This window comes from Schistocerca americana, chromosome 2 (genome assembly GCF_021461395.2).
Source record: "Schistocerca americana isolate TAMUIC-IGC-003095 chromosome 2, iqSchAmer2.1, whole genome shotgun sequence".
Lineage (NCBI taxonomy): Eukaryota > Metazoa > Arthropoda > Insecta > Orthoptera > Acrididae > Schistocerca > Schistocerca americana.
In genome coordinates this window covers 1,017,434,493-1,017,462,419 of record NC_060120.1, presented here as the reverse complement: position 1 = coordinate 1,017,462,419, position 27,927 = coordinate 1,017,434,493, and the positions used below count along the sequence as shown (strand labels likewise).

The 27,927-nt window shown below is 44.0% G+C and overlaps 1 protein-coding gene across 1 annotated transcript in view; it reads left to right on the top strand.

The window, feature by feature from the left end:
• Nucleotides 1-27,927, top strand: part of LOC124596374 (mitogen-activated protein kinase kinase kinase 7-like) — a 147,157-nt gene that overhangs the window by 74,747 nt on the left and 44,483 nt on the right. The window contains exon 9 of the mRNA XM_047135487.1: nt 7,132-7,327. Coding sequence (XP_046991443.1) covers nt 7,132-7,327 — 196 coding nt within the window. The remainder of the gene's footprint in view (nt 1-7,131; nt 7,328-27,927) is intronic.

The window sequence follows — 27,927 nt, the reverse complement described above, 5'->3', positions numbered from 1 at the left end:
GATGTTCGCAATGTCCAAATTGATTCATTTTACTACCATTTTGTTCACAAAACTCTAAATATTGATTTAAGATGAAAAAAAAAAAAATTGAATTTTTGAATCACCCTCCATCATTGGCATAGATCATGACAGGGCATGTATGCTGTTCGGCTGATTTGTTGATGTATAAACACAAACTGTTCATTGTGGCTACAAGGAAAGGTGTTCCACTCAGAGCCATGATACACGGTTTAAGAACAGTGATGGGAAAAACATCCTAATCAACAGGGACAGGAGATGAGTGTCATGCCTTGTCAATGACAATCAGTTTCAAATCCTGCAGGAACTGCTCCTGTCAATGAATGCAGGTCCATATCAGCCAGTTTCTGAGTGAACATTGGGAAGGAAACTATATAATGGACATTTTGAGTGAGGTACCTCACAAAAGGCCACTGCCCACAATATCGGAGACTGCTGTACATCATCAACAGGTCAAAGAACACAGAAACTGGACAGTAGCTGGTGTTTAGTGTGGTCCAATGAGTCATGATTTTGCTTCTTTTCAAACAATACAATGCATCGAGAGCACTTCGACGTAGTGAGGCATTGAACTGGCATTGTGTCAAGGGTGTAGTTAAAGTTGGTGGAGGTTCCATGTTTTGTGTGTGTTTATTCTGCCGTAATTTGGACCCATTCATTCAGGTTAGTGTGAACGTGCAGTAGGACATTTATTTTAACATTCTTGGTAACCACTTGTTGCCCTTCCTTCTATATCTTCATGATAAATATTATGTGGATACACTCATTTTCCAAGATGACGATAACCGTGTTCACACAGTTGCTTACGTACATACATCCCCATTTTGACAAAGAGTCTGGCACCCTATCATACCTCAATTTGCCTGCTAAATCACCTGATCTTAATCCTGTAGAACATGCCTAGAACTTTGCTGTCCCACTCTGCATAGTAGAAAACGCTTCATGGTAACACTCACTGTTGGTAACATTGAGACGGGTAGAACAAAACGGGCATTTCCGGAGGTAAATGACAGTGGAATTCACAAAGTGAATGGATAACCAGAAGTCCAAAGTGTAGCAAAGCCGTCTTCAGCATGTACAACACTCCAGGGAGTAGTCCAAATCACAAGTATAAATCAAGCAATGTCAAAACTCTACTATTCAATGGTGCATAACTAAAAGCTTCAGAAACTAGTGAGAGACTAGCTAACAATAGTCGGGCTGCAGTATTAAGTGGCAAACATTCATCAGAGGGTAGTGCTACCTCATGTGTTTCCTGCGGCTGCTGCATTTAGCGCACACACAAGGCACAGCTATCGTCTGTAGCTCAAGTATCTCATACGTAGTCTCCCTGCCAATACTTGCGCTAGGTGAGGAATCCGAATCACTGTCAGATACTAAAGCCCTCCCTCTTTAATTGCCACTTAGAGCTGAAAAATGACCTAGCATGTGCTGACTTCACTGAGGAATGGGAGAGAGAGAAGTACAGGAATTTCGGCCAAAGCTCCTGCAGTACATCATCAATGTGATTGGCTGGGGTTAGGAAGTGGCACCTCTGTGGGAGTCCTAGCTCCTCTACAGGGTCCTGGGCACAGCTTGAGCTAGCCTGTAGGGGAATATATGGCAGAAGTGGTGAAGATGGGACCAAAGGTTCAGCCACCATGGGCATCACTGGCCAAAAATGCTCAACCTCCACTGATGGTGAGAGCAGGGGACCACAGGTTGTGGGGGTGAGTTCCAAAAATGGCATAGTGGAAGTAGTAGTTCCACTTCCATTAGCTCAATCACCAGTCATTGTCAACTTCTGGTCCATGCCTAACACAATGGTGGAGTTTGTAGTGGGAAGAGCAGGCTGCTGGTCTGGCTTTTCCCTGGACGGGTTGCAGAGGTCATGCACAGCCAGCTTTCGAGGGGGGATGGGGAGGTGAGTCTGTCAAGTTCTGGATGGAGCTGATTCTGGTTCTGGACCAGCTGCTCCTGTCTGGCTGCAAGCAAACATCTGCCATCCCCTATTGCCAGTGATGGTCGCCAGGATCCACCCACTATTCCAGCTGAAAGTATGGTCCCAGACATGGAAGCCTACATGCTAATATGGCTGTGCATGGGGGCAGTGGGCAGACTGAGTAGGGCGCAGAAGGTCAAACAGTACGCAAAGCTGTACCCGTGTAAAATTTCAGCCGACCTATGTCCATTTACGAGCGTGGACCAGTAAGTGGCAAGGAAGCTGGTAAGTGCTACCACAGAGTTGGCTGTTATTATGTTACACAGCTGCTTCTAGTGTGTTCTGACAATCAACTCAGCTTCCGAATTCGACGTTGGATGGGAAGGGCAATGGTCATTGTGAATGGGTTGACAAAAATCCTGAAACACAAATTAAAAGAGGGTCATCATAAAAAAACAATGTGGAAGGTGCCCTCCTAGGGCAAATATTACGTACAGGGCACGGATGGTAGCTGCCGTAGTAGTTGTAGCTATCCAAGCGACATGGTATATGGAAAGTTACAAAGTTTGTTAGCAACTAGCATTTACATTGTTACCCAAAATGGTACAGCAAAATCAACGTGCACTCTTTGACAGGGGTGCTTAGACTGTTGGGTCGATTTCTTGTGGGCGTAGGCATGTCAGTTCCAGATGGTGCGTTCAGTGGCATTGTCAACATCAGGCCAGTACATGACACCACGCGATTGCCTTCATTCTGCACATTCCCCAGTACGCAGTAGCTTCAGTATGTGGGGGCAGAGTGTGGGAGGAAGTAACACCCAGCACTCAGCATCATTCATAGCTAGCAAAATGACCCTCCTTAGTACCTTAAGCATGTGCCATAAGAAAAAATTGTGCACTATACTGGGGCTATGTCCTTCGGCAATTGTTCCCGACAATCCCGCCATACAACAAACATGCCCTGCAGAGGAGAGGATCATGGCTCATTTCAGCTGCTACTTCACATCTTGTAATCAAAAATTTATCAGTTGTGTGTCGCTGATATGCGTCGAAGGTAAAATGCAGTGCCTTCTTGCCTATCAAATTCAGCATCTGATCCATGCAGCAAGTAGGAAATTGCATCAGCATTGCAGTTCGTGCGTGGAGAGCCAATAATGGATCTCATAGATATAGTTACCAAGTAACATTACCCACCATTGCAGGCACTGTGGGAAACGTCAAATGGGGGCCAAACAGTGAAATACAGGATTTGTGATTGGTCATTAAGTGAAACTTAATTCCATGCAAATACACATGAAACTTCTGGGAACCATATGTGATAGATAAACTGTGCTTCTTTTTTTAATTTGGAAATAATTTGCCTGCATGACATTTAATGTTTTGAATACAAATGTTAGTGGCTGTTCTGTGCTGTCAGTGTATTTGTGGAACAGCAAGGAACCAATGCCACAAACCTATGCATAAGTGATAAGTTTGAAATGCATGCCAGGATGGAACGGTGTTAAACAAGATCCAATCTAAGGCACTTTTTAAGTTGCATAAAATCTTTCTTGCATGCCTTTGACCACACAAATTTAATACATTTTTATGCAATTGATTGAGTGGATGGGAACTGTGCCTCGCATCAGGAATCAACTTGGCATAATAATTTGCTTTGCTGAGGAACAACTGTAGTTCTCCAAGGTTCTTAGCAGCCAGTAAGTTAATGGTTGTGTCCACATGATCCTATGTGGGTTTGAGCCCATCTTTAGTTAATATATATCCCAAGTATCTGAAAATCGGCTCAAAGAAAATTCTTTTGTTGAAACGACAATGCAGACCATGAGCTTGGAGGCACTTAAAAATCATCTGTTGATTATGCAGGTGCTGCACTTGCATGTCGTCGGTAACTAATAAGTCATCTAAATAATTAACACTGTTGGGGATACCTTGGATGACTTCCTCAAGATATCTCTGAACTATTGCTGATGCTTGTACCTCTAAATGGCAGATTGCTGTAATGATACATGTTGCATACTGTATTAATCACTATATACTATTTCATCTAATTATCTACAGGCAATCCAAAATAGGCTTCAGTCTCTCTCTGTCATGTGGCGGCACTCCACCGGGTGTGCGTCGTTTTAGTTGATTCCATTTAGGTGACTTGCGTGTTGTTGATGATGAAATGAGGATGAGGACAACTTCAACACCCCATCCCGGAGTGGAGAAAATCCCCAGCCTGACCATGAATTGAACATGGGCCTCTTCAGTTGGCATCCAGCCATGATGACCCACAACTGCCGGTGTGGACAGTAGATGTCAGTCGGATTTGTCTCTGAAAAATAATGGCCCTCATCCAGTTTAACTAACATTTCCTGCAACCGAGGAAGTGGATACAAATTGACATTTGCTTGAGTATTAATGGTAGACTTAAAATCACCACAAATGTTAAATGATCCAGATGAGTGTAGCTCACTGGCTAGATGATGCTGGATTTTAACACCACACTTTGCAACCTATCTAGTTCAGCTTTAACTTTCTCATGCATGGCGAAAGGCACTGGTTGAGCTCGACAAATCTTAAGCACTGCTGATTGCGTTAAGGATGTGGACCTCTGTTGTACAACCTAATGTTGGTTCAGACAGCTGCTTAGATTGCTTGCACAACATATTGAGTTCTTTGAGTGGAATCGCAGTTGAAACGAGATTTACTTGGTACAGAATTTGAAAACCAAACAGTGCAGTTTTGTCTAAACTAAAAATATTAGTTGTCATCCAAGTGGTGACTACCAGCAAGGGTAGTGCTGAGTTACATTCTTATATTTAGCCTGGATTATGGTGTGCCCTCACAATGGATCGACTGGCCATTGTTCATCATCACTTTTTACTGAGAAGACTGCAGCTGCAAGGAACCAAAGCTCCGGCATGTGTCCACACTAACCAGACACACTGCCACGTTTGTGTCTAACTGGAAATCCACCATTGTCCCATTAATGTCTAGGTGCAATGTGAGAGGCTGCATCTTGTGTACTGCTGTTAGGGGCACGGGTGCAAGATAGCATGTAGTGTGCTGACGGCTGATGTACTTACTGCACACAGGCCAAAGCAGACACTTGCAAGATGCTTTGGTTTGTGACATGCAAAACAGATCATGTCACAGAAATGGCAGTTACATCATTGATGGTGTGGGCTGCAATTTGAACATGCTTTGATGACACCAACTTTTTGGGTGTCCTTTGACAGTGATGGGAAGGAAAATGTTGCATTAGCCCCCACTCACTTTGGGACACACTGATGGTGAATAAAGTGCTTCCATTGGTGCTCATCTACCGAAGATGGGTGCAGGGGATCCACTAACTACTGAATCTCGTGTCAGCACACTCCAGTATGAATGGATGTTTGGTAAATCAGATGATGGCATTGCTTGGAAGTCACCAGTTGATTGTAGAACACAACGGTGACTTAACACTACTGACAATGTCGACACCAGAAGAATTGTGAAACATAGCTTGCACTGATGCACTTACTTCATAAGCTTTGGCAATTTTTAACATGTCACTCAAGGTGGAATCAGATGCCTCTAAAGCCTTAGATTAAAGTATTTGCATACGAAGTATCACACTGTTACAGGAAAAATCAGACTTGCGTGCCAAGCCTGGTAAGTCATCAGCCAATGTTGAGTAGGATAGCTTAACACATTGATTATACTTGAACCTAGCTTCGATGCAGTGAATTTAGTGACTGTAGTAATCACTCAGCAAACCACAAACATCAGAAAAAGTCAAACTACTAGAATCTGAGAGAGGGCATAATTTTTGCACCGCTTCATACAGTTTACTACTAGAAGATGGTAAGAACGCACACAGATGTCCAGGGTCAGTTATTTGACTTGCCTTGCAGAGAAGCAGCTCATCCAAACAAGCAAATGTCACAGGTGGAGGCAAGCAAACTGCTGCCACCCACTGTTGTTGGTTTTGCAGCAGCTGTAACAGTAGTATTGCTGGTGGAATTCCTAATGTTTTTCTCGCTGTTTCTGTAGTTGATGTTGCCGCTGGAAATCCCAGTGTTTTTCCTGCTGTTGCAACTCCTGCTGCCACAAGTTTAGAAATTCAGGATTCATACTTCACTGGAATAGTTGCATGGTGAGAAAACTATCATCGCCACTTTTCTATCCTACTCTGCATAAGTAGAACACAGTTCATGATAACTTGCTTTCCTGCTAACGAAGAGACTGGCAGAACAAAACAGGTGGTTCCGGGAGTAATGACAGTGGAGGTAACAAAGTGAACAGACATTCAAAACAGTTCCAGAGCATAGCAAAGTTGTCTTAAGTGTATACAATAGTCCAGGGAGCACTCCAAATCACAAATGTAAACCGGGCAAGGTCAAAACTCTGTTATTCAATGGGACATAACTAAAGGCTTCAGAGACTAGTGAGAGACTGCCTAGCAATAGGTGGCCTGTGGTATTTAGTGTTAAAACACTTGTCAGAGGGTAGCACCACATTGTTTGCTTGCCGTGGCTGCTGCAGATCAGGGAGATGCTAGCAAGGTTATCATCTGTAGTCCATGTATGTCTGACACATTTTCCGTAGCAATACTTAGACTAGACAGGGAGTTGGAATCAATATTGGATTTTAAAGGAACTGCAGGTGAAACGTAACCGTCAACATCCCCACAGTTTGAAGAAATTTGTGGATTTGAGACGATTATCAGAGTACAGGCAGTGTTTTATATGGTGTTAGTGTCATGTCTTCTTAAGGTGACAGTTTTTTTCCTCTGGTGTGCTTAATTCACTAAGTGTTTCTGGACTGCATTGAATAGGCTCTGTGAATGCAGAGATAGGTGCAGCAAGTCTGAATCAACTTTTTCCCCTACCTTAACAAACCAGATTGAAGCTACTATGTGTGCATATCTCCAAGCCCTAGTCACAATGCCCAGACTGTAAAGTTCACTAAAGTACGCACAATCTGAAATATGTTCCATTTTGCTCTGTGACTTTGAGAGATACAGAACATTACTAAAGTTAGAGGTTAAACATACTAAAAATGAACTTTTTACACAATGTGGTTGTCCACATTTTACCACATCTTTGATAAACATGCCGTTCAGTCGTCTTATCTATTCTGCCAAAAAGGTAATGCTACCATTAGTTTCCTCTACTTTCCACAGATCATGTAGAAGCATAAAATTTTTAATGTTTACCTTTTCAGTATCCTTGGACACTGGAACCGAAGGATCAAGATAGAGGCAGAAGGTCCACTGAAGGAATAAGGTTGAGGGAACCCAACCCGTATATAGGTTGGCAATCAGATGATGATATGAGGAAGACAACACCTGGCACTATAGAAATAATGAAGACAGCTGGGCTTGACAAGTCAGTGCCTGTACAAAATGCACCAACAAGTGGTAAGTTATTTAGTGGCAGATCATACATTAACACTTAAAAGATCTCAGGACCACATGTCGTGCAGATATTACCATAATTTGCATGTAATTTACCAGTGATGGCGGTGATTCACTTCATTGCAAGGGTTTCCTCTTTACCCTAACTCATGATCCCAAACATATTTGTCATAAGTCACAGTAACATCTTCCCACTAGTAATTGTGCTTCTGCCAGATTATTATGCTTTAAATCTGGTAACATATGCATTTTGTTTACATAGACACTGTCCTTAAGTAAAATCCGCGGAAGAGAATGTGCCTAATAAGGTTAGGGGACATTGGGAGCTCGTGTATGTGGTCAGGTAAGAAGTGTTCTATAAATCTAGTGACTGTTTGGATCTGTGATACATTTTATTTATGTGACAATATTAAGTTATTTTTATGGTCCAGTGATGCATAAATCAAGAAGTAGCACACGACAAACATGTTGTTTTTGTGTATTAAGTGATGGCCTTTGTTTACATATCCAGAAACAAGTAACGAGACTTCACTGAATCATTTACGTTAATAAATCCAGACAGCGATAATAAAAGATATTTTAGCTATGTAGATGACATCATTTTTGCCCAAGGTGAAGTACAGTGCTCAACATTAAAATTGCAGCACCATGAAGGCTGTGTGTGACAGATGTCAAATTAGTATGAAGTGCACTTCATACTTGCATATGCAAATTATCACCAGTTTAGCCAACTGCACAATATAGGTAGAAGAGTAACACTATCTGTATTCTGCATATAAGAAAAGATTACTCGTGTGGTTTCTGTTTCATAAATCACAGTTGAATGTTGGCTGTTTGTGAGAAGATAGTGTTATACCTCACATTGGATGGAGCAGTTTCTAACAGCACATTTCATCATTTGAAAGCGTAGTTCAGAGTGAGTCAAAAAGACTTCACAACTTCGGAATGATACAGAAATTATAGTATGAAGGCTTTCACGACCGGATTGAAGAAACTTACAGAATTGGTAGATGAGTCATTTTGTTACAAACAACTTCAATTTTGATTCACATAGTGCTCAGTATCCCATCTCATTCCACCAGCAGAAGTGTCAGCATAGTGCACAGTTAAAATGGCTACTTACACTGGTGCGGAGTGTGCATGCTGCATGTTTTGGTTTCATGAAACAAACTCTGCAACAACTGTTCGACATAAATTTCACACCAAATGTGCTAAAGAACTTTCAAGCAGGCTTACAATTTACTTTTGACACAAGAACTTTGTTGAGAGGAGTTATTCGCTGTGAAATGATAAATCACCAGGTCACCTGCGTGTTGGTGATTGTTGAACAGGCTAGGAAGAGCTTTGCCCACAGTCCACAAAAATCAGCTGTACGTGTCCAGTGTTGATCCAGTGACATTGTCAATTATAATTGCAGTGGGCACAGGACCATTGGGATTCAACTGTCGATCAATGAAAACGTATCAGCTCTTCATGTGAATCACATTTTTGCTACACTAGGTTGATGGTTTTCTCCACAAAATCCATCATTGAGGTGAATGGCAGCTCGAAACATGCAGTGCACTGCAGACGCAGGCTGCTGGGAGCGGTATTAAGCTGTGGGAGACATTCTCCTCTGCTTGCATAGGACCTGTGGTAGCAATCGAAGACATGCTGACAGCTGCGAACCACCTGCATCCCTAGTGTTTGATGTCTTTCCCGATGACAATGTCATCTTTCATCAGTATCATTGTCCAGGTCTCAGAGCCGAAACCATGTTACAATGGTTTGAGAAGCATGTTAGTGAACTCACATTGATGTCCCAGTGGCCAAATTCACGATTCAAATCCTATGGAATCCATCTGGGTCACTATCGGGTGCCATCACCACATACGCAAATCAGCAGCCTCGTTATTTATCCAAATTACATGACCTGTGCATGGACGTCTAATGCCACATAGCTCCATGAACCTACCAAGAAGCTGTTGGATCTCTGATATGCAGAATCAGTGATGTATTTCATTCCAAAAATGGACAAACAAGCTATGAAGCAGGTGGTCACAATGTTTTGGCTCACTCAGTGGATTACACTGCATTGTGACCAAAATGTTGGCAACCCACTTGGCAACAGCATAGGCATCCTCTTCTTACTGGGCTACCTTTCAAATTCATAAAAGGCTCCACATGACTGAGTAGTGCTTCCACCATCTTTTGTCCCCATATACAATACTGCCCCCCTTCCCCCCCCCCCCCCCCCCCCCCCCCCCCCCACACACACACACACACACACACTGATTCGCATCATTATCAGATGTTTCAACATCTCAGTGTTACTTAAAGACTCCATCTACTCATGGTCTACAATCATATTTGGCTACAAGGTGGTTTCCCTTCTCAGTGGTGACGCAGTATCATCATCCCAGTCCCTAAGCCGGGCAAAAGCTGAATGTCCATTGACAGGTACCGATGGATTAGCGTCATCGGTGTGCTAAGGAAACTGCTTGAAGGGATGGTAGTGCACAAATTACAGTGGGCTATCAAATCACAGGTATTTTTATCACTCTGTCATTGTGGTTTATGGCAGGGACAAACCACAGCTGACCATCTGGTTAAGTTGGAAACAGCAGTCCAACAGGCTTTTCGTAAATGCCAGCTCCTCATTGCAGTCTTTCTTGACTTACATAAAGCATACAAAACTGCTTCATGACTTCACATTTTACTTACGCTCCTTCACTGGGGCTTCCTTGGCACCCTGCCAACTTTTATTCATCAGTTTTTATCTCGTTGGTTGTTTCACATTAGATTTGGTACATCGCTCAGTGGCCCACGGTTCCAAGAGAACTGTCTCCCACAGGGCTCTGTGTCAAGTGTTACACTTTCCTTCACCACTATCGATGAAGTAGTTACCTCCAGCAGACCACTGATCAACCCCATGCTACAAGTCAATGACTTCTGCATTTGGTATAGCTCTCAATCAGTAGCCTTGGCTGCCAGCTCCAAGGTGCCATCCAAAGAGTCTCCACTGGGATCCTTGGCCGTGGCTTGCAGTTCTACCCTATAAAAATGCAAGTCATGCATTTCTGTCGTCGTACCACAGCCTGTCCTGACCGAGAACTTGGATGTCCAGTGGTTGGACATTGTTGTCCCAATTTTTGGGACTTTGGTTTCATAAAAAGCTGCCATGGTTGCCCCATAATTGTCGCCTAAAGACTAGTGACAAGTCTCTGTGTCCTTGACCACATGGCTTGGGGTAGTGACTGCACTGTTCCTCTCCATATTTACAGAGTCCTGCTCTCATCTTGATTGGAGGTTTGTGGCTCAAGAGAACCTTCAGCTTTTTCTAAAGAAGGGATCTGACCTGCTCAGTTCCCATAGTACCAACCCTTGCTCACTAATGTAATCACCATCCAACAGTTTCCTAATCACCCAACTATCAGATTCTTTTTGCATACAATGGGCATTGACCTCCTGATACCCTCCTTGCCACCTCAGTTGGGGTTACCAATTGGAATGCACTTTCAGGTACTCTGACAGGCCTCCATCTATGACAGGCCTCCATTTAAGCACCTCAGCATGTTCTCCCCAAATTTTCCTGCATCCCCCAATATTCTTGTTTAGTACCCAAACCACAAATTAGGTTCTTGAAGTAGACTGGTCTTTGACGTGTCAGTGTCTTTTCATCTCTTAGCAACCGTCATTTACACTGACTGCTCTAAAATTGTGGGTGTGATGGGATATGCTTTTGTTGTCATACTGCCTGCTCAGTTCTGTTTCTCTGGTGTCCCAGGTCTTGTGGATATCTCAGGTAATGAACTGGCCAACTGTTTGTCTAGAAAAATGATTACTCACCCAATGTTCACTTTGTCAGTCCCAGGTACAGATTTGTGGGTGCAAATAAGTCCTCTTCTCATGCAGAACAATATCTGATGGGCTGTTGCTCTATCTAGGAGGAGGTACTGAAAAATAATGCCTCTGAATTTTTTATTCTGTTCTTGATATTAGTTGAGTTATTACACGTTATGCATATTACTTTGTTGACTTTCCCACTTTGCTGAACCAAGTTGCAACCCTCTGCCATTGGTGGGCTTCATTTTGTGACGTGTAATATGGCAGTGTGTAATGTAACAGTCGGTGCATGAGAAAAAGCACGCTGCAGTCAAGTTTCTGAAAGCACAAATTTGAAGAGTTCATCCACACATGGAGCGTCCTCTTCATCAGTATGAAAATGCCAGTCCACACACAAATGCTGCAACATCTGCAACAATCCATTGTCATGGGTTCACCATCACCAAACATCCTCCATACAGCCCCGACTTGGTCCTATCCAATTTGCATATGTTTCCAACCCTCCTGCGGGTTCAGGGGTAAGAATAGGCCCGCAGTATTCCTACCTGTCATAAGAGGCGACTAAAGGGAGTCTCAAACGTTTTGGCCTTATGTGATGGTCCCCTTTTGGGTTTGACCTCCATATCTCAAAATTTTTCCGAAGAGCGAGCCGATTGGGGAGGGGTGCCTTACTTGGCGCATTGTGTCCATCTTGCTTTGAGATCTTTCGCCAACTTATTCGTTGTTGCATTGCAGTCCTGCCTGCTCTCCATCTCTTGAGCATGGATACGTTCCTGCGTGCAGTTTCTGCCATGCAATGTGCAGTGCCACTTTCTGCACTGACGGCCACCGTGGACTATATGTCACCTAAAATCCAGCACGGTAGCCAGTCCTTTGTGGTGGGGCCGCCATGTACCCTGTTGGTTGTAGCCCACTGACAACACAGGGATCGCTCTGCTGATGCCTGCGCCGTTTACTCCCCATGTATGCCAAGGAGTAGATGCTCATCTCCCTCGGGCATCAGGACTCCCGGCAATGACCATCCTGCCAGGTTGCCCTTGCTGTGGCTGGGTGGCACCCATGGGGAGGGCCCTTGGTCGGAGTAGGTGGCATTAGGGTGGATGACACGCAATGAACCATGGCACATCATCTCTTGCTGGTGGCCAGCCACCAGCAGTCTCTAAGTGTTCGATGGCTCATTTTAAAGCTAACGTTCGTGACCCCAAATCGTTCCCCTCCCTGGCCACACCATGGGAGGAATGAAAGGCAATGAATGGAAGTGAACCGTATTCGCCCAGGTATCTCGTCTGTACCAGAGCTGATGGGGAATCCTTTGTATCCATGAAGCCTCAGTTCTTCGTAAAGCATTTAGAGGACAAGTTCGGGGAGGTGGAGGGCTTGTCCAAAATGTGGTCCGGTTCAGTCTTGATAAAAACAGCATCCCCTGCGCAGTCACGGGCCTTGCTCACTTGTAAGAATCTGGGGGATGTTTCAGTTACCATCACGCCCAATAAAAGCTTAAATATTGTCCAGGGCATTATTTTCCACAGGGATCTCCTTTTACAGTCCGATGACGAGCTGCGCGCCAACTTAGAGCGATGAGGTGTCCATTTTGTCCAGCGCGTCCACCGGGCTCCGAGGGATCATCAAGTTGCCGCCAGTGCCTTCATCTTGGCCTTTGAGGGTGACGCATTACCTGAGAAGGTCAAGGTGATGGTCTACCGTTGTGATGTAAAGCCATATATCCCTTCCCCGATGTGGTGCTTCAAGTGTTGGAAGTTCGGCCATATGTCTTCATGCTGTGCTTCCAGCCTCGTATGTCGCATTTTGTGGTCGACCATCCCATCCTGATACGCCATGTGCCCCACCTCCCATCTGTGTCAACTGTGGAGAGCACCATCCCCCTTGCTCACTGGACTGTCTGATTCTGCAGAAGGAAAGGAAAATAATGGAAATTGAAGACCCCGGACCGACTGATCTACACGGAGGCTAAACGGAAATTTGACCAGCTTCATCCCGGGCGCATGATGTCTTCTTATGCCGCCACTGTCACTCCTGCTACAGTTACATCAGCTGCAACACATGCAGTCAGCTCTCAGAGTCGAAGGACCACACCTGCCCCCTTGATGGTGGGGGGCACTTCACTCCCTGTTGCTCCTGCTCCATCTACTTCAGGAGCAACACCACCCCCCCCCCCCCCCCGCCCCTCCCCAACCATCAGGGACATCAGTTCCCCCTTCCCAGCCGGAGAAGCGTAAGACTTCTTCGGCTCCTCTCTCCAGGAAGGGGTCCCTTGGGGACCTCCCTTCGCACGTTCCAACCAGCGGAAACGCGGACACCCGCAAGTGGCTGAAACAACCACTGGTCGCTGGTTGTAGGGCCTCACAGTCGTCGTCTGTCTCTGACACTGACCCAGTGAACCCCTCTCAGCCTGAACCCCCCAAGGCACAACGTGCAAAGCAGAAAAAGAAAATGGTTCCCAAGAATCCCGACATTGCGATGGCACCCATCCCACTGCTTCCTACAAGCTCTGCGTCTGAAGATGAGGTGGAGATTCTGGCGTCTGCTGAGGACCTGGATCTCGCTGGTCCCTCAGACGCAATAGATAGCACTTCCACAGGTGCTCAATCAGAGGCAGCAGGTGACCCAGCGGCATAATTTGCCTCCCCAGTCCCTTCACGCCTTTCTCAGCCATGGACAATATCATCCTCCAGTGGAACTGCAGCGGCTTCTTCCACCATCTAGCTGAGCTCCGACAACTTATCAGCCTTCACCCTTTCTTCTGCATTGCTCTTCAGGAAACTTGGTTTCCAGCGATGTGAACCCCTGCCCTCCGTGGCTATCAGGGTTATTATAGGAACTGGGCAGCTTATGAAAGGGTGTCTGGTGGCATCTGCATCTATGTCCTTCACTCTCTTCACAGCGAGTCTGTCCCTCTACAAACACCTTTAGAGGCTGTCGCTGTTCGGGTGTGGACACCACAGGCTGTTACTGTCTGCAGTCTGTATCTTCCACCGGATGGTGATGTCCCACAGCATGTCCTGGCTGTGCTGATAGCCCAATTGCCGCCACCTTTCTTGTTACTGGGCGACTTCAATGGCCATAACCCTCTGTGGGGTGGGTCGGTGGCAACAGGCCGAGACACCACCGTTGAGAATGTATTGGGACAGCTCGACCTCTCCCTTTTAAACAATGGTGCCTTCACACATTTCAGTGTGGCGCATGGCACATACTCCGTCATCGACCTTTCGATCTGCAGCCCTAGCCTCTTACCGTCTGTCCAATGGAGTGTGCATGACGACCTATGTGGCAGTGATCACTTTCCGATCTTTCTGTCACTGCCACAACGTCACTCTTCTGGGTGGCCTAGCAGATGGACTATGAATAAGGCTGACTGGGACTTTTTCTCCTCCATTGCCACTATTGAGCCTCTCTCTAATGACGCCATCGATGCGGTGGTTCATTCGGTCACCACCGGCATCGTTACTGCCGCATAATCTGCCATTCCCCGTTCTTCTGGGTCCCCTCAGTGGAGGACTGTGCCTTGGTGGTCGCCTGCGATCGCCGAGGCGATTAAAGATCGCCGGCGGGTGCTCCAGCGTCACAAGCGGCATCCATCTTTAGAAACCCTCGTCACCTTTAAACGGCTCCGTGCGTGGGCCCGCCGCATCATTCGCCAACACAAGCAGGAGAGCTGGGAGCGGTATGTGTCCACCATTGGCCTCCATGTCTCTCCATCACAGGTCTGGGCCAAGATTCGATGCCTCTATGGCTATCGGACCCCTGTCAGTGTCCCTGCGCTCTCGCTGAATGGAGCAGTTTGTACTGACTCCGACGTAATTGCCAACCGCTTGGCAGAGCATTTTGCTCTGAGTTCCGCTTCTGCGAATTACCCACTGGCCTTCCGCTCCATTAAAGAGCAGATGGAATGTCGGAGCCTTTCATTTCTCACCCACCATCCTGAATCCTACAATGTTCCATTCAGTGAGTGGGAATTTCACAGTGCCCTAGCCACTTGCCCTGATACTGCTCCTGGGCCAGATAGCATCCACTGTCAGATGCTGAAACACCTTTCAGTGGACTGCCAGCAACACCTCCTCTGTCTTTACAAACGTCTCTGGGTTGAGGGTGAGTTTCCGTCGCAATGGCGGGAAAGCATTGTCATCCCCGTTTTAAAACCTAGCAAGAATCCTTTGGAGGTGGACAGCTACCGCCCCATTAGCCTCACCAACGTTCTCTGCAAATTGCTCGAACGGATGGTGAGCCAGCGATTGAGTTGGGTACTTGAGTCTCGGGGCCTCCTGACTCCGTCTCAGGGTGGGTTCCGTAAAGGCCACTCTGCCGCCGAAAATCTGGTGAGCCTGGAGTCCGCCATCCGTACGGCCTTTGCTGCTTTCAGCACCTCATCACTGTCTTTTTTGACATGCGGAAGGCGTACGATACGACATGGCGCCATCACATCTTCTCTACACTTCATGATTGGGATCCGCTGCCAATTTTCATACACAATTTTCTTTCGCATCGTACCTTCCGCGTGCAAGCCGCGGCCTCCCACAGTTCCTCCCAAGTTCAGGAGAACAGGGTACCACAGGGATCAGTCTTAAGTGTCTGCCTGTTTTTATTTGCAATTAAGAGGCTCGCTGCGGCTGTGGGAACGTCTGTCTCCGCTTCGCTGTATGCTGACGACTTCTGCCTCTACTATAGCTCCATTGGCATTGCCGCTGCTGAACGTCAGCTGCAGGGCGCTATCCGCAAAGCACAGTCTTGGGCTGTAGCGCATGGCTTCCAGTTTTCGGCTGCCAAGACCTGCGTTATGCATTTGTGCCGGTGACGCACTGTCCACCCGGAGCTGCGGCTTTATCTTGACAGCGAACTTCTTGCTGTGGTGGAGTCACATAGGTTTTTGGATGTGGTTTTTGATGCCTGCTCTGCCATGCTTGAGCCACACCAGCTGGGGCGCCGACCGATCTACCCTCTTACAGATCTGCCAGGTGTTAATCCAGCCCCTTCTGGATTATGGGAGCCTGGCTTATGGTTCAGCATCCCCATCTGCGTTGCGGGTGCTGGACCCAATCCTTCACAACGGGATACTCCTTGCCACTGGTGCTTTCCGGACCAGCCCTGTGGACAGCATACTTGTGGAGGTGGGTGTCCCTCCACTGCGGTTACTGCACCAACGTTTGCTGGCCGCTTATGCTACGCATGTTTGTAGCTTGCCCAGGCATCCTAATTATCATCTTCTATTCCCACGGTCACTCGTCCATCTCCCAGAACGTCGGCCCCGGTCGGGTTGTACAATCGCGGTCCGCGTCAGAGAGCTTCTCTCCGGGCTTGGGGTTTTCCCTCTTCCACCTCCTTTCTGGGCCCCTCTGCATACACCCCCGTGGTGTGCGCCCTGCCCTTGCCTTCAGCTCGAATTGGCACAGGGCCGAAGGACTCAGTCCCTCCGGAGACCTTCCGCCGCCGCTTTTATTTCATCCTAGCCATGTATCAGGGCTCTGGCGTTTTTTTACACTGACTGTTCGATGGTTGCTGGTCGTGTCGGTTACGCTCTAACTCTAGGGGACCATTACGAACTACAATCCTTGCCGGCTGGCTGCAGCGTTTTCACTGCTGAGCTGGTCGCCATCTTTCGTGCCCTAGAGTATATCCGCTCCTGCTCAGGTGAGTCCTTCGTTATCTGTAGCAACTCCCTGAGCAGTATACAAGCTATCGACCAGTGTTTCCCTTGTTCTCGTCTGGTGATGGCTATCCAGGAGTCCCTGCATACTCTTGTGCGTTGCGGCCACTCTGTGGTCTTTGTGTGGACCCCTGGTCATGTCGCATCCCGGGCAATGAACATGTTGACCACCCGGTCAAACAGGCCACCAGTGAACCAACCCTGGACATTGGCCTCCTGGAGCCTGATTTGCAAGCAATCTTATGCCGCAAAGTTTTCGTGCTATGGGACACTGAATGGCGCGATCTGACCACCCCTAACAAACTCCGTGCTGTCAAGGAGATGATGACTGTGTGGTGGCCATCCCTGCGAGCCACTCGCAGGGACTCAGTAGTCCTTTGTCGACTCCGCATTGGCCACACCCGCTTGACACACAGCTTCATACTGCGGCATGAGGACCCGCCTCTATGTCGATGCACATCGGCTTTGACGGTGGTCCACATTTTGTTGGACTGTCCACTTTTAAGTGTGCTCAGGCAGACGTTTGCGCTACCTGATATGCTCCCTGCCCTTTTAACTGATGATACTGCTATGGAGGGCTTAGTTTTGCATTTTATTCGGGCAGAGGGCTTTTATCGCTTAATGTAAGTGTTGGTCTTTTTAAGTTTCTCTTGTCCTGTGTCATCTTTCTTTTTTCCATTGTCCGTTTTTATTCTTCGGAGTGTTTTTAAGTTTTGGAACAAGGGACCGAGGACCGTAGCAGTCTGGTCCCTTTAATCCCCCCCCAAACCAACCAACCAACCTACCTATGCTTCCAAAACTTACAGAACGTCTTCGAGGACTTCACTTCGCTAGTGAAACAATGGGCAAGCAGAGATCAGTTTGTGGGTCTGTCAACAAAATCAAACATTCTACAGTGACAGTATCAACAACCTGTTCTCTCATTGGGAGAAATGTGTTTGTCGGCTGGGAAACTATGTTTAGAAATAAATATGTGGACATTAAGAATAAAGGTGTAGAATGTTAATAACGTTTGTTTTATTTAAAAAGCTTTCTGAGTTTTCTCATCAAAAATACAGTCATTACTTTTCAGCACACCCTCGTAACAATAAACTCCACACTGTCAAGGAGACTACTGTTGGATGGTGCTGCTCCTTTCATCCCTCCTGGAGGGAATCCACCATCCTATTTTGCCAATACACTGATCAGGTCATGTTAACTTATAGTTTTATTTTATTTAACAAACCACCCCCATGTTGTTCCAGTTTCCCTCTGTATCGCTTTGACTATAACAAATTGAGAGTGGAAGTGGTGGCCCCCATCGTGTGCAAAGCCCCACGAGACATTCATCTGGCCCAGTCACCTGCTGACCTTATTATTTCTCTCATCTTGTTTTATTATGAAAGGTCCAATTGATGTCCATTACATTTTTAGCTGTTACGACTCTCCTGGCTAGAATGTATTTTGTACTCTGTAACTGTCTTCACCCTTTATCCGGTAGGCAGAGGGTTGGCTGCGGGTGGGTTCTTTCACCACAGAGAAGACCTGGGAGATCCCTCCGCTGCTCTGACCTAGGTATCAATTTGTCCCACATTTTTACTACTTAAATTATTTCTCAGCTCTGGCATCAATGTTGCTTTCAGTGCCTGGATTTTACCACTCCTACATTCTTTCATAAACTGATCAAATTTCTGGCTGATGACATTGACTCCATATGAACTCCTCTTAACTGTGATACTCATAAACTCACTGTTTATGTCCTTAACCCCCAGCCAGCCAATCAGCACAATGGCTTAATATAGGGAAGATGCAGTATTCAAAGCCTCATCCAAACATTTTTATTTTCTGTTTCCTAAATCACCTGAAGCATATATACTGTGATAACTCATGTGCCACAAATGTTCCAGGGTGTTATTGGTAAATACAAAGGCAGTTTCAAAGAATTCACTGGTTTCTTCAATTCATTTTTCCATTATTTGGAAAAGATGATTTATTGAACAGTAAAGATCACCTCAATATTCCTTTGTAATTACAAGGGCATCCAAAGTGGGCCAGAGTAGTTTCTCTGCCATTTATATAAAGACAAACCACCAGAGGTTGTATTTTAAGCCTTTTTATTACTAGTTTCGATCTGTCAACAAGAGCAATTAACTTCAGATTTCAGCTTCATATAATGTGCCCTGTGCAACGTAGGATGTATTCCACGGTTCCATTCTGCATCTACACTCTGCAAACCACTGTCACTTGCGTGTCAGAGGATACATCCCACTATACCGGTTCTTCCCATTACATACATGTATGGAGCATGAGAAAAATGATTGTTTAAATGCCTCTGTGTGTGCAATAATTATTCTAAACTTGTCCTCACAATCCACATGCAAGAGATACATAGGAGATTGTAGTACATTCCAAGATTCATCATTTAAACCCCGTTCTTGAAACTTTATTAATAGACTTTCTTGGGATAGTTTACATCTGTCTTGAAGAGTCTTCCAGTTCAGTTCCTTCAGTGTCACTGTGACACTCACCCATGGATTAAACAAACATGTGACTGTTCATGCTGCCCTTCTTTGTACACATTCAATATCCCCTGTTAGTCCCATTTGGTACAGGTCTGACACACTTGAGCAGCATTCTAGGATGGGTCCCACAAGTGATTTGTAAGCAATCTCCTCTGTAGACTGATTGCACTTCCCGTGTTCTAGCAATAAACCGAAGTCTACCACCTGCTTTAGCCATGACTGAACCAATTTGATCATTCCATCTCGTATCCCTACAAAATGTTACACCCAGGCATTTGTATGAGTTGAATTGGCCATTTCCAACTGTGACTCATTGATATTATAGTCATAGGGTACTACGCTCTTTCATTTTGCGAAGTGCACAGTTTACATTTCCGAACATTTATGCAGCTTCTTTCAGATAGTACTTCATTATAGATAACTGCATCATCTGCAGAACGTTAGATGCTACTACTAATATTGTCTGCAAGATCATTAATACACAACATGAACAGCAAGGGTCCCAAAACACTTCTGTAGGGTGCACCCAAAGTTCTACATCTGACGATATTCTCCATCCAAGATAACATGCTGTATCCTCACTACCACCAGGGGAGGTGGCACAGTGGTTAGCACATTGGACTCACATTTGGTTCAAACTCATGTCCGCTCATCCTGATTTAGGTTTCCCATGATTTCCCTAAATTGCTACAGGCAAATGCTGTGATGGTTCCTTTAAAAGGGCACAGCCCATTTCCTCCCCCCCCCCCCCCCCCCTCCTCCCTAATCTGAGCTTATCGTACTTTTAACAATAATCATAGGTGTGGTACTGAGTCATACACTTTTCAGAAATGAGGAAATACTGCATCAGCCTGATTGCCTTGATCCAAAGTTTGCAGTATGTCATGTGAGAAAAGTATGAGTTGGGTTTTACATGATGGATGTTTTCGGAATCCATGATGGTTGGCATTGATGAGGTCATTTTGTTCAAGATCCCTCATTATGTTTGAGCTCAGAATACATTCTAAGATTTTACAACAAATCGATGTCAAGAATATTGGACAGTAGTTTTGTAGATCTCTTCTACTACCCTTCTTGGAGATAGGTGTGACCTATCCTTTTTTCCAGGAACTAGGCATGGCTTTTTTTTTTTCGAGGGATCTGTGATTGATTATAGTTAGAAGAGGGGCTAACTCAGCCACAATTTCAATATAGAATGTGACAGGGTTCCATCAGGTCCTGGAGCTTTGTTCAGTTTTAATGATTTCAGCTGTTTAACACCACTGACACTAATACTTATTTCTTCGTCTTTTCAGTGGTACAAGTATTAAATTGGGCCAACTCTCCTGGGTTTTTCTTTGTAGAGGAACATTTGGAAATTGAGTTAACCATTTCAGCTTTTGTTTTGCTACCCTCAATTGCAGTTCCTGCCTAATTTGCTAGGGACTGAACATTAACTTTGCTGCTGCTAACAGCCATATAGAAATGACCAGAATTTCCTTGGGTTCTGTGGGAGATCATTTGACATTATTCTGCTACGGTACTCACTGAAGGCGTCATGGTCATTGAGGGCATCGTGCATTGCTCTCTTGACAACCAAGCACATTCCATTCAGCATCTCTCTATCCATAGCCCTAAGCTTTGTTTTACACCTATTATTTGGTAATCTCTGCTTCTGTAGACATTTCTGTACTGTGATATCATGAATGGGCTTCCTGACTATCTGTTCTAGGTAGTTTCACAGGATGTCTTATCATGCCGACCACTAACAAAACAATAATTTTCTCAATTAATTGTTGAATGATTAAAGTCTCCACCAGTAATTACAGTATGATTGGGGAACTTTTGTACAAGTGAACTGCGTTTTTCTCTAAAGGTTACATCAGGAGGTGAGTCTGGTGGGCGATAGAAGGATCAAGTCATCATTGTATGCCCACTCCTGATACTGAGTCTTGCCCAAACAATCTCACCTGCAACTTCAGTTTCTGTCTGAGTACATTTGAGTTTCTTATCTACTGCAACAAATAATGCACCACCTCCATTTCCCATTTGCCTATTTTTTCGATATACACTTAAATTTTCCCCAAAAATCTCACTGCCACCAGTTCCAGGTTTCAGCCAGCTTTCTATACTATTGTAATGCACTTTGGGATGATGCCATGTAGTAAGCGTTCACAGTTAAATTTAATCCTCATATTGACTCTTATCAGCTTTTAACTTCAATCTTAAATATTTAAGGAAGACTCATGTAGCCTGGCTAGCCACAAACTTAACAAAAACAGGCATCATCTCCTGGAGACAGGGCAACCATTATGAATTAATGTAAAGATAATGACATCCTGAAGTAAACAAGAATATGCCGGCAGAATAAACCCTACACTGCACTGTCATCATATGAGAAGTCAAGATCAAAAGCAGCTCTCATTACTAGTCACACAAAAATTATACGTAATATTTATTAATTTATCATCATCATTATCATTTTAGACTGATTATGCCTTTCAGCGTTCAGTCTGGAGCATAGCCCCCCTTATACAGTTCCTCCATTATCCCCTATTCAGTGCTAACATTGGTGCATCTTCTGATGTTAAACCTATTACTTCAAAATCCTTCTTAACCGAATCCAGGTACCTTCTCCTCAGTCTGCCCAGACTCCTCCTACCCTCTACTGCTGAATCCATGAGTCTCTTTGGTAACCTTGCTTCTCCCATGCGTGTAACATGACCCCACCATCTAAGCCTGTTCGCACTGACTGCTACATCTATAGAGTTCATTCCCAGTTTTTCTTTGATTTCCTCATTGTGCACACCCTCCTGCCATTGTTCCCATCTACTAGTACCTGCAATCATCCTAGCTACTTTCATATCCGTAACCTCAACCTTGTTGATAAGGTAACCTGAATCCACCCAGCTTTCGCTCCCATACAGCAAAGTTGGTCAAAAGATTGAACAGTGCACAGATAACTTAGTCTTGGTACTGACTTCCTTCTTGCAGAAGAGAGTAGATCGTAGCTGAGCGCTCACTGCATTAGCTTTGCTACACCTCGCTTCCAGTTCTTTCACTATGTTGCCATCCTGTGAAAATATGCATCCTAAGTACTTGAAACCGTCCACCTGTTCTAACTTTGTTCCTCCTATTTGGCACTCAGTCCGTTTATATTTGTTTCCCACTGACATTACTTTCGTTTTGGAGATGCTAATCTTCATACCATAGTCCTTACATTTCTGATCTAGCTCTGAAATATTACTTTGCAAACTTTCAATCGAATCTACCATCACAACTAAGTCATCCGCATATGCAAGACTGCTTATTTTGTGTTCACATATCTTAATCTCACCCAGCCAGTCTATTGTTTTCAACATATGATCCATAAATAATATGAACAGCAGTGGAGACAGGTTGCAGCCTTGTCTTACCCCTGAAACTACTCTGAACCATGAACTCAATTTACCGTCAACTCTAACTGCTGCCTGACTATCCATGTAAAGACCTTTAATTGCTTGCAAAAGTTTGCCTCCTATTCCATAATCTTGTAGAACAGACAATAACTTCCTCCTAGGAACCCGGTCGTATGCCTTTTCTAGATCTATAAAGCATAGATACAATTCCCTGTTCCACTCATAACACTTCTACATTATTTGCCGTAAGCTAAAGATCTGGTCCTGACAACTTCTAAGAGGCCTAAACCCACACTGATTTTCATCCAATTGGTCCTCAACTAATACTCACACTTTCCTTTCAACAATACCTGAGAAGATTTTACCCACAATGCTGATTAAAGAGATACCTCTGTAGTTGTTACAATCTTTTCTGTTTCCATGTTTAAAGATTGGTGTGATTACTGCTTTTGTCCAGTCTGATGGAACCTGTCCCGACTCCCAGGCCATTTCAATTATCCTGTGTAGCCATTTAAGACCTGACATTCCACTGTATTTGATGAGTTGCGACTTAATTTCATCCACCCCAGCCGCTTTATTGCAATGCAATCTATTGACCATTTTTTCCACTTCCTCAAATATGATCCTATTTCCATCATCATTCCTATCCCATTCTACCTCGAAATCTGAAACATTACTGATCGCATTTTCACCTACATTGAGCAACTCTTCAAAATATTCCCTCCATCTGCCCAAGGCATCCACAGGATTCACCAGCAGTTTTCCTGACCTGTCCAAAATACTTGTCATTTCCTTCTTACCTCCCTTTCGAAGACTGCTAATTACACTCCAGAATGGTTTTCCAACAGCTTGACCCATAGTCTCCAACCTGTTTCCAAAGTCTTCCCACGATTTCTTCTTGGATGCTGCAATTATCTGTTTGGCTTTGTTTCTTTCTTCAACATAACTTTCTCTGTCTACCTGGGTTCTGGTATGTAGCCATTTTTGATATGCCTTCTTTTTCCTTTTACAGGCTGCCTTGACTGTATCATTCCACCAAGCTGTTTGCTTCATCCTACTTTTACACACTACTGTTCCAAGACGTTCTTTAGCCACTTCTAGTACTGTGTCCCTGTACCTTGTCCATTCCTTTTCCAATGACTGTAATTGACTACATTCAACTAACTGGTACCTTTCTGAGATCGCTGTTATGTACTTGTGCCTGATTTCCTTATCCTGAAGTTTCTCCACTCGTATCCTCCTACATATGGACCTGGCCTCCTGCACTTTCGGCCTCACAATCCCAATTTCACTGCAGATTAAATAATGATCAGTGTCATCAAAGAATCCCCTGAATACACGTGTGTCCCTCACAGCCTTCCTGAATTCCTGATCTGTTATTATATAGTCAATGACAGATCTGGTTCCCCTGCCTACCCAAGTATACCGGTGAATGTTCTTATGTTTAAAAAAGGAGTTTGTGATTACTAAGCCCATACTGGCACAGAAATCCAAGAGTTGTTTCCCGTTCCTGTGTGCCTCCATATCCTCTCCAAATTTACCCATAACCTTTTCATACCCTCCTGTTCGATTTCCAATCCTGGCGTTAAAATCACCCATGAGCAGAACACTGTCCTTGTCCTTTACTCTAACAACTACATCACTGAGTGCCTCATAAAAACTATCCGTCTTATCTTGATCTGTCCCTTCACAATGCGAATATACTGACACAATCCTAATTTTCTTGCTAGGCACTGTCAAATCTATCCACATCAGTTGTTCGTTTACATACCTTATTGCAACTACGCTGGGTTCCATTTCTTTCCTGATGTAAAGCCCTACACCCCATTGTGCTATTCCTGCTTTGACTCCTGACAGGTAGACCTTGTATTCTCCCACTTCCTCTTCTTTCTCACCCCTTACCCGAATGTCACTAACAGCTAAAACGTCCAGCCCCATCTTACTTGCAGCCTCTGCCAGCTCTACCTTCTTCCCAGAGTAGCCTCCATTGATATTAATAGCTCCCCATCTCATTACCATTTGTTTGCAAAGTCGTATCGTAGGAGTCCGTGGTTTGTCAGTTAGAGGTGGGACTCCGTCACCTCCAAAGGTCCGAGGCATTTTGCTCTGATTGTTGCCAGCATCATATTTAAAGTACCAGGGAAGGAGGTTGCTAGCCTTACTTGCCCCGAGTCCCATTGGGTTTTACCCCTAACGGCTGAGGGACTAACCGGTGGATTTGGTAGTGTTTGCCATATGAGCACAAAGGTGACCACGACTCAGAATATGTCCGAGATGCCCAGCCTTATTCCAAAGTAACTGGTATCCCGACTGTCGGGACCACTTACTTGGCCACTCATACGTTGCCCGTGGTTCATGAACTAGGACATGACTACAGGAACCCACACCATGAACCACTTATTAGTTTATCTTTACATTAATTTCTCTCTGTCACTACATGTCATTACAGATAATGGCTATGTTTGCTTAGTTTGTCACAATAGTCAGACCAGTTTTTCAGTCAGTAAGTACTATGCTGAGAAGTGATTCCCTCGAGAGTTCCAATAAAGAAGGAAAGCTCTGTATCACTGAAAGTACATAAAAGGTCATATTACCAAATAAACACGTTCCAAATGACTTACCATTGTATCTTGCAAACTGCATCTCTACTTGTCCATCCAGGATAATTGGATCTAAAAGTGTATCATTTGTCAGACCATACAACACATTGACTGGGAAATAATGAAATCGAGAAATATGTATCTTTAATACCATTTTTATTTCATCTTTTTGAAGACCACAGGTGTCCCCTATCAATATTGTGTGTTCTGCTATTAATGAGTGTAGTTAAATGAGTGGAATCGAATGGCAACAAGCTTGATCTCAGGGGTGCCAACATACACACTACTCGTCCTCATGAAAGTACACTATGCTCCACAGAGGAATTATTCAAATGGGATGGAAATCAGTACATGTGATATAAATGTACAGACAAACAAATGATTACAGTTTTCGAAAAATTGGATGATTTATTCAGGAGAAAGCTTCACAAACCATAAGGCAGGAACTCATGATGCACTATCCCATTGTAAGTAAAATAGTGAGAACAACCTTCACATGTAATCGAACCTAAAGAATTTTTTTCAGTCTTGGGTCTTCCAGGCAGTTTCCATTAGGATGATTGGGACTTGGTTTCGACATCGTACCCATATACTTGTGTTTTGTCACCTGTTATAACATTCTTTAGAAGCTCTGGATCATTACTGACTTTCCGAGCAATGTCTATCGGACATCATTTTTGGTTGAAAATCAACAATTTTGGAACAACGTTTTCTGCTACAATTTTCCAGAACCATTGTCTCTACTTCTTCCACATTATAATCAATAATTGATATGCTAGGGCATCCGGGGCAGTCATCTTCAACGTTAAATGTTTATACCACTTGTAAATTCCTGTATTACTCATAGTAGATTCACCGCAAGCCACAGGCAACATTTCAAATGCGGTCCTGCAGTTTATTCCATTTTTCACACAAAATTTAATGTAAATTCTTTGATCCATCTTTTTCGAAATTAAAAATTCACCAAGCACTCAAAAACATTATAACCTTTTCTACTGTCAACAGTAAACTAAATATTCAAAACGGCCGAAGATGCAAACGTACTTCAGGAAGATGTGTTCCAACAAGATAAAAAAGAATTGAAAATCAGATGTATAAAGCCCATAAAATTAAAAAATTCCCATTACTTTTTGATCTCACCTATTGTATGTTGAGGAGGATAAGTCCCACCACAGTACCTGCAGGAGACTTTTCTTATTTTATTATTTAATTTTGGCATTGACTATGTTGACCTTGAAAATCAACAGAATGATCTTGTAGAATGTGTTCTATCACCCTTGTAGAGTGAAATTGTTTGAGAGATGGTATACTTCTTCCAAGAGTGTTGATGTAAGCTGCTCTTATGAGTAAATGTCTAAAGACAGATTCTGTGACGTTTCAAGCAAGTTCGTCTGTCGACTTTCCATTATTATATTTCAACTAGCTTCTTGTAGAACAAGGGTAGACGCTATGGCTTGCGATAATCGATTTTAAAACTTGTCAGATCAGTCTACTACTTGTACAGATAGCTAAGAAAGAATATCAGCCTGTTGCTTTTTAGATCAATCATAGGTTTATCTGGCTTCAGTGGTCACCACATGGGCTCTCCTCCATAATTCGGATGTGCGGCATTTACTCAGTTGTTTGTAGAACATGAGTAATTGATGACACTTGATCAGCTAGATGACTGTACACATTGGTGATTGACTGTTAAAGAATATTGTAAGCAGTTTATCATGGGAATAATTTATTATGCCATGTGCAGGTGTTTCTCACGTCATGTGGTAATATTGTAGGTTTACAGCTGCTGATGACTGAATACTTGCTTCCTCCCACTAATAGCATATCACACTATCAACCATGATTTTTAATCATGCCAAGAACCTACCGCTTGTTTCTTGTTGTCCTTTCTGACAAATACATTTTCCTATAGAACCAGAGATTTGATAGAATCTGTAGGCACAAAGCTGGTAGCCATTATACTAGTGGCTAGTTTTTTTTCTAAGAGATAGTTTTGAATCATACTTTATGAAAAAGAGAGAGGCTCATGATCAGATTACTGGGAGATTTTATTGTAGAAAGAAATTGCATTTAAAGGTGGCATGGTGGGGATCTAAAAGCACTGAGGTGTAACACAGAAAGAGGAGATTTTGATGTTATGAGCAACACTACATGATTGTACACTTTGGTTCTTTTGTAGACTTCAATAACTCCACATATTACAAAAATCTATTTATTTTCCTGGAAATATAATTTTTAGTACTGCAGTTTATTTTTTCCTTTTACAGTTATGAATTCCTACTTGGCATCATTGTAACCATTTTCAGGAGCAATATTAATGTCTTCTCAATACTTACCATAGTGAATCCAAAAAAATCTAATAAAGTAGAGAATTACATGTTACTTTGTTTTCATTCTACTCAGAATCCGTAAAAAGTTGGTGGGGTGTGGATTGATTGGTGAAAACTTTTATACAGTCAAAACTAAATCCATTCAATGGGACCGAAGCTGTAGTAATTTGCTAATTGCACTTTCATTAACAAGCTCTTTTCTGAATACGAACACTTACATGGAAAATCCTTGTACCCATAATTTGTGTATTCTTTAATGAAATACAGTAATTTCTCGTCACACTGTAAGTGAAGATCATTATTAAACCAGT